At 30.4% G+C, this 13,531-nt stretch overlaps 1 protein-coding gene across 15 annotated transcripts in view; it reads right to left on the reverse strand.

The window, feature by feature from the left end:
• The window catches only part of LOC127735024 (gamma-adducin-like), a 67,603-nt gene that overhangs the window by 14,897 nt on the left and 39,175 nt on the right, over positions 1-13,531 (reverse strand). For 13 of the 15 annotated variants that reach the window (XM_052245092.1, XM_052245105.1, XM_052245102.1 and 10 more), the window contains 10 exons: positions 10,721-10,869; positions 9,115-9,345; positions 8,225-8,368; positions 7,232-7,330; positions 5,364-5,534; positions 4,739-4,884; positions 3,870-4,002; positions 2,514-2,633; positions 1,728-1,820; positions 391-405 (listed from right to left, as the gene is read on the reverse strand). In XM_052245092.1, the coding sequence (XP_052101052.1) occupies positions 391-405; positions 1,728-1,820; positions 2,514-2,633; positions 3,870-4,002; positions 4,739-4,884; positions 5,364-5,534; positions 7,232-7,330; positions 8,225-8,368; positions 9,115-9,345; positions 10,721-10,869 (1,301 nt within the window). The remainder of the gene's footprint in view (positions 1-390; positions 406-1,727; positions 1,821-2,513; positions 2,634-3,869; positions 4,003-4,738; positions 4,885-5,363; positions 5,535-7,231; positions 7,331-8,224; positions 8,369-9,114; positions 9,346-10,720; positions 10,870-13,531) is intronic. The other 2 variants (XM_052245096.1, XM_052245095.1) reach the window with 1 other exon arrangement.

Genomic DNA, 13,531 nt, shown 5'->3' on the forward strand with positions numbered 1-13,531 from the left:
TTCAGATGCTTTCACTTGAAAAAAACTTATTCTGATGTCATTGATGCCAACAGTTTTTAAGAATTCTTGATTTGATACTACAAAAAACACAATTTTCATAGTAAAAAAATGACTTGATTTGATACTACAAAAAACACAATTTTCATAGTAAAAAAATGATTTAAGCAATAAAACTGTTGAAATACTTGAGTAAAAATTTGAAGGTGTTTCTGAACCATGAAAATCAATAAAAGACTAAGCATCAATCCTTATGCAGTATTAGAAAATACTGATCAAACAAATTTTTATAATAGAACATAAGGTACATTTGTAAGTAACTTTTTGCACCCTTTAATATTATGTATACTAGCTAAAGAAGGGGGAGATAACTGTAAAATTAACCACACTTACAAGCTTTCCTTCGGCCTGTGGCAAGAAAAATCACATCATTCACAAATCAACAACAACAATCATTTGGTCTGAATGGTATTGCTTCGTTTACTAGTAATTTAAAAATTTCTTTCACTGGTGTAATCTTTTATCAAAACATTAAATAAAATTGAGAATGGAAATGTGGAATAAGTCAAAGAGACAACAACCCCACCAAAGAGCTGAAAACAGCCCAAGGCCACCAATGGGTCTTCAACGCATCGAGAAATTCCCGAAATGCGGAGGCTAGCTTCAGCTGTAAGTCTGTAAAGGACATAAATGTCTTTTTCTTATTCTTTTCCTTCAGTATATCAGTTTATCCTCCAAGTTTGACTACATTGTTCTAGTATCATTAGATTTAAATAAAGTAATCAGGTTTTGAATAAAAGCAATAATACAACTCAAAACCTTGTTATTATAAGGTCTTTTAAAATGTTCTCGTAAAAAATTGGCTTCGGGTAACTTTATAAACAAATTATTTTTTATTGAATATCACGATTTGGTGTTAAAAAGTATTCTCTACATAATAATAGAATCCTTCGTGTTTTAAAATAATAGCAAGACCATTCAGACCAAACATTTATTTAATATTGGTCAAATACACATCATAGGTGTCTCACAACATTACATTCAACAACACTTCAAACAAACTTAATGAAATTGAATTTAATTGAATGATGAATGAAATGCAATTAAAGAATAAATTAGTGACACATCAAATCCAGAAATGGAAATAAATGAAAATTAGAGATGTTCTTTTGTAAATACTTAACTTAGGTTCATCAGTCTAGAATAAGATAAGTAACAATATAATAGCTATGAAAATTTCAAATATTCTATAAAATGATTTGTTAAGTTGTATTGGAGTATTCAGCCATCTTGAATCACAAATGATTGGTATTAATTTTTACTAAAATTAGCAAATTTGGATACCGAAATATTCTTAGAGGTGGGAATCTCATTTAAATAAAACATTTTAAAATCTTATCTTCAATCTTTTTTTTTTACTCCCATACAAATATAAATCAAACTTTGTATTGTTCCTATTAATGTAAAACAATCACAAAATGTAAATCTTCTTTCAAATTAATTAAAAATCTTTCACCTGCCAGACTATAATAAATTCCAATTACAAATAAGCAATTAGAAAATGAGAGTATACAATGATGAAAATGAATACTAAATGATTTCGACTCTAACAACACAAACCAAGATACAGTTGTTATAAACAAGCTGCACTACATGTATGGAGTCAATGGTATGAAGGTCAGTAATAAAGCTTCTGATGAAACGACACACACATGGATTATACACCTTACCTGTAATTTTTTCGCCTCCTCCCAAGTAATACCTTCTAAAATCTTAGACTGAGGTCCTGCACTTATCTTTTCTTCATAGTAATCTTTTCTAATCTGAATATAAAAAAAAATAATTTGTGAAGCTTAACAAATTGTAATTAGTGAAAACTTTTTCTTGATACATTTTAAAAATCTACAGATAATTTGTTTAGAGAAAAAAATAGATCTAAAGTATCTTCTGACAGTACTTTTAGTAAAACCATCCTAACATATATCAAGTTGTTCACTTTTCAATGAGTTATTGTTACATCATCAATTTTCAAATTTTCATATTAGATGTTCCTATTATTCTTTTATTTATAGTTTCTCAAAAGCAGCATTTTTTGTGAAATTAAATTGGTCTGGAGCAGATTTATTTTGTACTGGTCATATCGCTTCAATTTGATTGTTCAAACTGTATCATAAATTCAGTATACAGTTTTCTAGATGTCAGCGTTTGGCTTCACTCATATTCCTTTTTTTTTAGTATGTCATTCAAATGTAAATGTTGCCACTGGACATTAAGCAACCAACAATCAATCAATCAAAGGTAAATGAATGAAAAAACAATGAATTAAAGTGAGTTAAATCATAGAAATAATTTCATTGGTAAATTGAAACTTTAACATTTCCCACATTAATATTCAGATATGAATTGATACATTCAAAATTCAATTTTTTCTTGCATTCATTGTATAAAGCATTTGATATTTATACACTTGATCTCTTTCTGTTTCTTTTTAATATTCCAGAGATTATCTCCCTTACCTCTTTCTGCTTAAGTTTAAACTCCTTGGGATTAGATCCCTGTGGTGCAAACTGATTAGGATTTTCAATCTTAATTGGTGTACTCTTTCTGTTTGGTGATCCATCTTCTTCTGGTATCCACTGGAAAATATGTTTTCTTCATTAAAACATAATTTGTATATTAATAAAAGGAAATTTGGGGTATACTTCCCAATAATGCAAAACCATCCAAAACAGCATTTTGGATTAAGATTCTGTTATATAAACATGTCAAACAAAATCCATCATTCAAATTGCATATACATGTATCTTCAGGGTTGATCACCTTAACTTTTGTTAAAGGTCATGAATAGGAACTACCAATCTATTAATACACTGCTGCTTAACAACTTCTGTAAAGTCCAATCATTGAGATTTACTTGTGCTTTATTTTTAGGTAGCTATAAAACAAGGTTTAATCCACCATTTTCTACATAAGGAAATGTCTGTACATAGTCAGGAATATGACAGTTGTTTTTCATTAATTTGATGTGTTTGAGCTTTTGATTTTGCCATTTGATAAGGTTTTGAATTTTCCTTTTGGAGTTTGGTATTTATGTTATTTTACTTTTAAATGTATTTTATTCAAACAGATCTATACAGTAAGAAAAAAAACCCGAACTTATACTAGGTTTATAACTATTTGAAACTTGTGTACAACATGCACTATCAGTAACAAATCACAATAATTTCAAAGTCTAAATTGTTTCAAAATATATAATATTTCTTATGTCTCCTAAAATAAGTTTCAATTTTGACATGAAATAGACCTTGAAAGAATAATAACTTCCAAGTCAAGCTTTAATATGATTGAATCAGCAGGGTCAAGTTGTGAACAAATATAAATGAAACATCAAAGATAATTTAATCACAAAAAGAAACACAAATTAGTGAGTCATTTTCAAATAAGTGGGACTGGAAATATTTGCCAAAAGGAACAGGTCAATTGCATTCCCTCTTTTTTTTTTTTTTATCTACAACTGATGCTGTTCTTCTGGAGATCTAGATGAGAATGGTGCATTCACTGCATGTTTGGAAAAGCTTTGTACAAAAAACCAAACTCATAATAAAGAGGTTCTATTAGATTTAATTGAACGTTACATTTGAAAAAAAAACAGGCCATTGATGTTGCCATTTGGATTGAATCAAGTTTAAAAAATGAACTTTACTTCAAAAAATTTCCGCACACCTCTCAGTTCTAAATACCTGTTTATCACTGTGTAGGTAAAGAATACAATCTTTTAATGGTGAAAAAAATTCCAGATCCATTGTTGCCAGATGTATAGTGTATTGTTTACATCTGTGGTCTCTGTTGAGGCCAAAATAAAAACTCCATACCTTTGAATATTTTTTAGGGTTCTGTGTTCCAGTTTCTTCTACTTCTTGTCTAACATAATTGTTAGGAGAGTTAACCAACCAGCCTGCTTTGTAATTCTGCTTCTGTCTGTCTCGAGCTAACTTCAAAGGTGATCTGAAATAAATTCATTGAGTAAATGAATCAAGTCATGTTAAGGAAAAGCTAAGAGTGAAATATAGACCTCTGCTGAGATTTTATATATATCAACTTTTCTGAATAACTTTTGTTTTATCCAATGTTATCATCTTATAACTTCTCAAATTCCAGATAATATATATACACAAATTTCACTAAAAAAATCATCATTAGACTGTAGTGCTACCTTAAACTGTCCATTGTATTTGGTACCCAGAAAAGTCACTTTACAAATTTTACAATTCTGGCAACAATTTTTATGTTAATTATTAAACAAGAATGTGTCCATAGTACACGGATGCCCCACTCACACTGTCATTTCTATGTTCAGTGGACCGTGAAATTGGGGTCAAAACTCTAATTTGGCATTAAAATTAGAAAGATCATATCATAGGGAACATGTGTACTAAGTTTCAAGTTGATTGGACTTCAACTTCATCAAAAACTACCTTGACCAAAAACTTTAACCTGAAGCAGGACAGACGGACGAACGGTTTAATCTTTATGCCTCAGCAATAATGTTAATGTTGTTATTTGGTGAAATTCTTCCAGGCTCTATCTGACCGAACTGCATTTTCTTTTTTGTAGTAAACAATAAAATTTAAAATTCAAAATCTGATGGAATGAAATTTTGTTTTGACATACCGTAAGGTCAGATAAAATTTGTGAAAAATATAATGTGATTTTCAAAAACAACATATCTGAGAAATCTTACACATATTTTGAGTGTTCTATGTCACCATCAATGATGTACGTAAATGAGCTACATGTTGGGGGTATTTCAACATCGCTATTATTCTTCTCTTTCCTAACTTCTTGTTTAAATGCTGGTAATCTGTATAAATAGCCAGTTCTATATCCCTAAAATAAGAAATAAGTCATTTTATATCCATGACATAAGGCAAGTATACAGAATATCAGAACTCAAATATCACAGTCAAATAAAGCATTGATTCATAAACAAGTGATTACAATTTCTTTTTTGTTTATTGTTGAAAAATGTCACTGAATATTTTCCCTCTTAATTAAGTAAACTAACTTACATTGATAAATAAGTAAAATCTGTATAATTTGTTAGTAGAGCAAATGTGCAATCCAGTATTCATTTTAGAAAAAGTATAAGGAAATAATTAAAGAATGGATTGTCTCCCCTTTGCCCACCTACCCTCAAATGTTTTATTGAAATGAATACAGATGCATATTTACTAGTCAATCATGGGTTTCATGCATTACTAACATTTTTCAATATTATCAATATAAAAGACTATTATTAAATACAACTTTCTATTTTTTTCTATTAAAAAAAAATGGGAAAAGACCAACATATCTATATAACTTACAACATTATCTAATTGTCTCATAACAGCTTCAAACTCTAATTCTCCAGGCTTCCATTTCCTGCCTCCTGTGTCTACACCACCACCACCTTGGCTTCCAACCTGGAACGTTCTCTTTTTTATTTCTTCACTAACTAAAATGAGGTTATCTACTCCAGCTGGGACTGCCTTTGTCTAAGAAAAAATATAAAAATAAACAAAATGATTACACCAAAAAGTGTACCATCTTCCAGTTTTTAATTTTTGTTTTCTTTACATGTAAAAAAAGGTTAATGCATGTAATTAAATCTGAATGAAATCTTTTGGTAGCAACCTAATACTTAATATTTTTCACTTTACTCTGCTATTAATATATATACACTTAACATATTTGAATTCAAGTTCCAATTTACACAGAAGTGCAAGTGAACCTGATTATTTTTTGCACATGCCATAGCTTTCAATTGCAGTTCAGTATCAATTTACAATTCAACAGTTGTCTAAATATAGAATAACCATACATTGTCTCGATATATAAATTTTATTTGTACAAGGCTTAGAAACAGGTAGAAAGTGATACTTTGCCGAGCATTTCTATCCTGTTTTGAGACGAGTACAAATAAAATTTATATTTCGAGACAATGTATGTTTATTCTCTATATAATGCAACTCCTACAACTGTTCCAAACGAAATATTCAAGGTTAAAACCATCATTTTTTAATTTGGAGGGAATGGCGTAAAAATTCTGTGAACCTGTACTTTTAATGACGTCATATATAAAACTCTACAGAAACGCATTGTAGAAAGTGATACTTTGCCGAGCATTTCTATCCTGTTTTGAGCCGAGTACAAATAAAATTTATATTTCGAGACAATGCATGTTTATTCTCTATATACTGCAACTCCTACAACTGTTCCAAACGAAATATTCAAGGTTAAAACCATCATTTTTTAATTTGGAGCGAACGGTGTAAAAATTCCATGAACCTGTACTTTTAATGACGTCATAAATAAAACTCTACAGAAACGCATTGTCAATGTCATAAACAAGGCGATATATGGTCAGTGACTGTATATCGCAAATGATTATACGGTCAATGCAATTTGACTGCACAAATACCACAGCTGCAGTATAGTTATATTATTAATCGAATATTTTTAAGGCTTTGTGATTCGTTTAAACTTGATAACATGTACATTTGTATTTACTGAGTTTGCACGCCAATACTGTTGTGTTTAGCTTTTCGTAGGTCAAAAACAGCATATTGCACGGGGCATACAGCATGTTACTAAAAATACATTCTAGAAATCCCCAATTTTACATTGTTCATGCAATAGTTGTTGATTAATAATATAACAATTGTAGCCTTTGGTTGAGGTCAATACGATGTTATATCGACCAAAAGAAGCATATCGACCTTGGACTTCGTCATCAGTCAATATGCTTCTCTTAGGTCGATATAACCTCGTATCAACCTCATACAAAGGCTATAATTGTATAATATATTCTAAAACTGATTGAAAAACAGATTGTGTGTTTAAACTTCAAGTATAAGGATCTAACACCATTCCATTCTACTTATAGTTTAGATCTTTTCTTGATCCTCAGATTTTATCGTAATGATACACACCTTTAAAGATTTGGATGCAGAGATTTCTTTGGTTGATTTAATAATTATCAGAAGAGAAAGTATGGACATTTAATTTACTTGTAAAAACTATTGTGTCAACAGATGGACAATGACAATGAAGATACATATACCCTATCATCATTTATTTTTTAATCATATAAAAATTGAATTGTCTTTAAACAGATTACTATTGATTTTTTTTAGCATATAAATATTAAATTGAACTTGAACAGAGAGTAGTTGTAATGTTAGTGTTGTACCTGTGTCAGACAAGCTGACATGACATTAACTGCATAATGGTAAGCTTCCTCTACTGTAGAACCACACGTTACTACACCATGATTTCTTAAAAACATAACCTGTAACAGAAAATGTATCAACCAATGAAACATAAATTGAATTGAATTTTTTTACTATGAGGTAACTTAAAACATGCTCATCAGGTCATATGCGCTGTCAAGTTACTTTCTCATTCATGTTTACTGTTTGTATCTTTTTTCATAAATGAATATACTTTAAACTCGAAGAACCAAAAAATATTGAACATGCAAGCCTTTAAAGGTAGTGCTTCCATGAATTATTTTCTAAATCACTGTATCCATCTTATAATTTTTTGTCCCCAAATCAAGTTGAACATGCCAAATATGCTGCTTTTAAAGCACTTGCCATCATCATAGTGCAAAGCCACAGTTTGGAAAGCCTAAGATGCATAAACACATGTAGAGCAATGACATAAAAAGAGGCCTACAGGAATGATCAAAACTATCTTTATAAGGACAATGACTGTTTAATAATTCTTATCAACTAGTCAACTGTAATCAAAAGAAATTTATATCAACAGAATATTTTTAACTTCTGTTTTATCAAACTTTTATTATAACTATAAAAGTAATAGTACTATGTTATATAACAATAATACACAATAAATATACCCTTCTCGTATAAGTTGCTTCAAATCTGATAAAACTTTCAGATCAAATTCTCTTACATTCTCATTCCAAGTTAGATCCCTGAGCACCTGCTTGACAAGCAACAATTTTATACCAATCATTATACTGTATCTATAAGTGAAAATTCATTCATATAGTTTTCTAAATCCTGTATATATAAATCTTGTCCTGAAAATTTCAAAGATGCATGCCTCAATCATCATTTGACACACTTTATTTTGTCATGTGAAAGTGAAGTGATGTTAAGGAATATATAATGTTTTATTTGACATCTAAATAACAATGTATGTAGGTGAATTCTACCTTATTTGTTGGTCCTAGACTGCGCTGTAATGCATCCCGTTCTTCTTGATCTACTAAAATTCCATTATAATCATGAAAACTAACATCTCCTACTATAAGGGATTCTTGTGACAGGGGAAGAAAACCACATTTCATTGTGGAGACCTGTAAAAATAAAAACATACAGCATAGATATAAATCTGACTCACAGCATATGTTTTTTCTAAGCTCACTTACATTGCATCATGTACTGAAAGTACAAAGATATTGAAGTTTCCCTGTGTTTTTCTGCATTTTTGTATTTGTAATTTTTTTCATGTTATAGTCCTTTGTCAGTTAATGAATGATAGAATTTGAGAGAGTACTTCAACAGTTACTATGTACTTTATTGATAACCCCAGCATGTTTCGTCCCTTTGTAGAAGTTACGGATAAACATTGTATGTGGGAGATGGGACCGTTTAGACTATGCTATAAGGTATAAACACTTTAGTTGCTACCCAAAATATACTTAAACTGCTAAAAGTAATCAAAGGAGAGCACTGACCAATTAAGTGAGGATAATAGTGCAAAGCAAATGTCGAAAAAGAAGGGTTTGTACAAGTTGTTTTTAATGAAATCAAATGATTTTTCCACGACTTTGCTTTGATTTGTAATATATGAGTATTATGCAGAATCATGTCTTTTCACAGACTTTTTTTATCTTGATTAAATACCACAACTATTCCAAGATTCAGCACCTGAGTTCAAAAACTGGTTTTGGTCAGGTCAGTGCTGCTCATTTAGTTTTCTGTGTAGTGTTTGGTAGACTTTAGCCTGTGGTATTTTCTTCTCTTTTTTTTTTTGGTTATCGAGTTTTACATCCAACTTATGGTATCATCTCTATCTATTTTTTTAAATAAATAAACTTACTGCAATAACTTCCGGTGTATGTAGATGAATAATGCACTTAATGTCCGGCCTAGCCTGATGAATGGCTGAGTGTAATGTGAAACCAGCTTTGTTAATTCCTAATGTTGTTGATCCAGGATCTATTGTTTCTCCCTGCATGTCCACTTTAACTAATGATGATGCTGTCACTTCTGAATACAACACTCCAAATGGATTAATTAAAAAGTGTTCATGTTCTTGGTTAATTCTTGCCTGAAATGTCAATTAAACATACTATAACAAAACTCTTGCTATTTTTATACAGGGATTGAAGTTAAAATTTTGGCATGGTAGCCCACAGCTTAAATATTGCAGCCCACATAAATAGTCCTATACAAGAAAAGCAGAAATTCCAGTAGCCCACACCAAATTTTAGGGGCCATTGGCGAGTGGGCTCCTGCTAATTTCAAACCCTGTTATACAGTTTATATATAGTGCATATCACCTTATGAATATGAACTGATTGAACAGGTCTAAACTTTCACATAAGACCATGTACCAGTGTTATGGGATTTAAATGTTACTATATATTAATTTGGTATTCATGTCTTTGGTTTCAAGAGATGTTACCAATCCCCTACTGCATGAGTCCTTATCATTGGTAATGTATCCTCAAGCAGTCAAGGAGTTTTACAGGAGGTGCTACTAGATGAACAGTAATCATTGACTCTTCTAGAACACCTAAATCAATCAAAGTTTTTTGTTTGGTTCATTGAGTGGTTTGAGCTCAATTGTTAGTGCTCAATGTAATATTTTTTATGGATCAATCGTATAATGTTACTTTTTCTTCAGTGTCATTTGTATTTCTCCACTTTGTGGAAATGCAAACCTGTTACAAGCCCATTACTTTGCCCAAATGTTTGTCTATAGTCAGCATAATGTTTCTCAAGCTATGCAACTACTAAAAGTCTTTACTGCATCCTGTTTCCTACAATTTCTGTATCCTTTGTCAAATCCTGAGGTGTAAAATCAACATTTCCTGACCACATATGTATCTTTCATAGTTAAGTCATATTGTAGGTTTTCAACAGTGTTTCCTACCATGTGTTTTTTCATTTATACACAAGATGCATATAAATTCTTCATGTAAAACATTAAAAAAATTCATATTCAAATAAAAAAAAAATTGCAAAAATGCACAATTCCAACATAAAATATTTCATAAAAAATAAAGACAATGCAGACTACCTTACTTCCCATGTCACTATAAATTCCAATGAACTGACTTGCAGGATGTTGTAGTAAGATGTAAGAGAGGATTATGAAAACAATAAATTATTGCAAAAGGCTGATTTGCTAGTTTAGCCTTTTACTTAAAAGTTAATGAAAGCCCTGTTAATGACTTGTTCGAGTCTCCTTCAGAAACTTCTTATCTTCTTTTATGCCACCGATTATGTAACCCAAAAAAGTGCAGTCTGCCGGAAATTCTTTAAGAGATTAAAGGTAAGTTTTACTATATTTTTATTTGTCTGGGTTGTGGGATTTTCGTTTAATAGGAAAGACTGGAGCTGTACTGCACAAGTACAATATGGTAAAATATTCAATACTTTATCATGTTCTTGCAACTGCATCATAATGAAATACGTACACTTATGTGATTATAAATTCCATAACTCCACCCATTCAGATCTACAACTCTGTATAATGAAGCTACTTTACACCGTAATTGTTTTTCCTGTTTTGTATATTTTGTTGTTTCCATGCCCTTTATGTCTGCGATTGGAATGACAGAAGTAACTGAAAAAGAGATGAGAATTTCATTATAGTTGTAGCATACATGTAAATATATTTCAGTCTGACTTAAGCGGTTGTTAAAAAGTATGCATAAAAACTGTATCCTTGCTTTTTTAAAATCTGATCTTGCATTAAAATGATTCTTGTGAATAATTTTTCTGCATCATTACTTCACAATTGAAGAACAAAATACATGTTTTTCAAATTCATAAATATTTCCATGCAACTTGTCAGATTTAATTCTAACTTCAATGATAGCTATTAGAAAATTGATAGCTGTAGAATTTATAAGTGGTTTGAAACATAACACTGAAACTTGGGCAAGCTTAAAGGTAGGTCTATACCAGTTTCACATAATGATTTTATAGGTTACTCTACGTCAGTTTCTTATTACAATTTTAGAGGTAGGTCTAAATCAGTTGCATGTTATGATTTCAGCAGCAATCAGTTTTTCAAAAAGCTTTTACTGATATTGGAATAGTTTCAAGAAAATATGTGCAAGATTGGAGAATTTTCCCTTCAACAAATTTCTTCACCCATAAAAACAGCTGTCGAATGGCCATTTATTCTTGAACTTTTTATCTATTTTTCTCACATATGTATCATTAAACAAATCTTTTAGGTATAAATATTTAATCAATTTCAATCTTTTGATCTTTTATGATTTAGGGCTCATGTTTTAATAGTTATACATGTACCTTTCATGTTGTTGTTTAGCAAATTAAGACAATCTTGAAACAACAACTTTTTAGACAGATTGTTGACAAAAAACATTTTTTATTAAATTTTGTAACATTTGGCTCACAAATTGAAAGCACAAACATTTTGACATAATAATACACAAAGGAAGTGAGCAACACATGGTGATACATTGTAAACAATGTTATTCACTAAAAAAAAAATTGCTGGTGGTTGAATGATACATTTTGATTCATTCAACAGGGCCATAACTGGTGATACCAGAAGATAAAACTATGGTTTATGTCCCTATTCTTTATTCAAAATAATGAAAGAGAGTGATTTTAAGGTGGCTGGGTGGTATAAATATCTAATATAGGATTTGGCTAATACTTTTCATAAATGAACTTTATCATATATTAAGTGGAAAATAAAAATAAAAAAATGGGTTCACCGTCTAGTTAAATTTTGTTGAAGGGTTCAAGTTTATTGGTTTTCATTCAAGATTACTATAGAAATGATAGGGAAATGAATGCATAGCCGTCTTTTTTGAAGAATTTCTCATGAAACCTAATATAGGATTTTTTAATGTTTGTGTTTTTTCTGTTGCTGAAATAGTCTTTTTAAATAATAAAAAATAAAATCAACAAGTCACCGTCTAGTTAAGACAAAAAATGTACATCATTAAAAATAATGAGCATTTTTTCAAAAAGGGAGATAACTCTGTCTTTTACACATTTTTCTAATTTTGAGACCAGATATAGAGAGACCTGGTTATAAAAACTTGTTATACCCTCTATACATGTAAGACCATATATAATATATATAACATTCCAAACAGTTGATTTGCATATTGGTTGCCATGGCAACCAGCAGTCAAAATGGAAAATCACTAATTTTGGGGATTTTTTTTAATTTTCAGTTCAAATTCAATACCAAACTATTTGAAAAATGACCAGGCAGTATCTATTACAGTAGGGGTGTGTTTGTTTTTAGAACCTGCATATTTATATAGACTGTGGAATCCCTGAGGCATATAATAGTTCTTAGTTTGTCTGCTCGTTCACTTGTTTAATACCACTGGTTTCAGTTGATAATTTTAGTATCTCTTGCTTGATTCTAATAAAACTTGCCTTCTTTATGAAACCTAGAGACTCACTCAGACACCTGACTTAAACTGATTTTTCAGTTTACAAGACAATCCCTCATCTGCAATAAATATCCCACCTCAGGGACCTCTAACATTAGTATTCCAATTTTGATGAAACTTTGCAAGGTATTTTTATTTTATTGGTGTTTTGTACATAAATCAGGCTGTTTTGACATGTTTGAATTGCCTTACATTTGTCATTTGGTTTTATAGCTTGCCAAACGGTATGGAGTTGGCTCATTGTTGAAGGCCATATATCTCTTAACTTCTATTTCTTTTGGTCTATGGTGGCAAGTTTTCTCAGTGGCAATCATGCCCCGTATATCCCACCTTTTTATATATATTTGAAATTTTAAACACAATGCTGACAAATATAGCACACAGGACAGCTTCTATGTTTGTTGTATAATGGAATTATTACAGGAGCATATCTAAGTTTGACATAAACAAATTCTTCTTTCATTTCCTAGTACTTGTTTATGTATAAAAATTAACACATGAGATAGTTGAATCTGATACACCCGCCATATAATCCTTTTTTTTATATCTGTCAATTTATCCGTTTTATGCTTTTGAAATTACATACATAAAAATTTCAGGTTAAATAGTGTGTTATTAGATTTGTATTATATAGAAAATGTGTCTATAAGACACAGGATGTCCTGCCATTAAATGTAGGTCACAGTAATCAAATTGTTGATGACCTGTGTGGTATCATTAAAGAATACTGTAGTGATGATATATCACAATAGGTTTCTGTGAAATGAACCTAAACACAAGACTTAACCAAAGACACAAAAGCAATAAATGTAGGTCAAAGTGACTCAAGTAATGTAT

The sequence above is a fragment of the Mytilus californianus genome, unplaced genomic scaffold, assembly GCF_021869535.1.
Source record: "Mytilus californianus isolate M0D057914Y unplaced genomic scaffold, xbMytCali1.0.p SCAF_3, whole genome shotgun sequence".
NCBI lineage: Eukaryota > Metazoa > Mollusca > Bivalvia > Mytilida > Mytilidae > Mytilus > Mytilus californianus.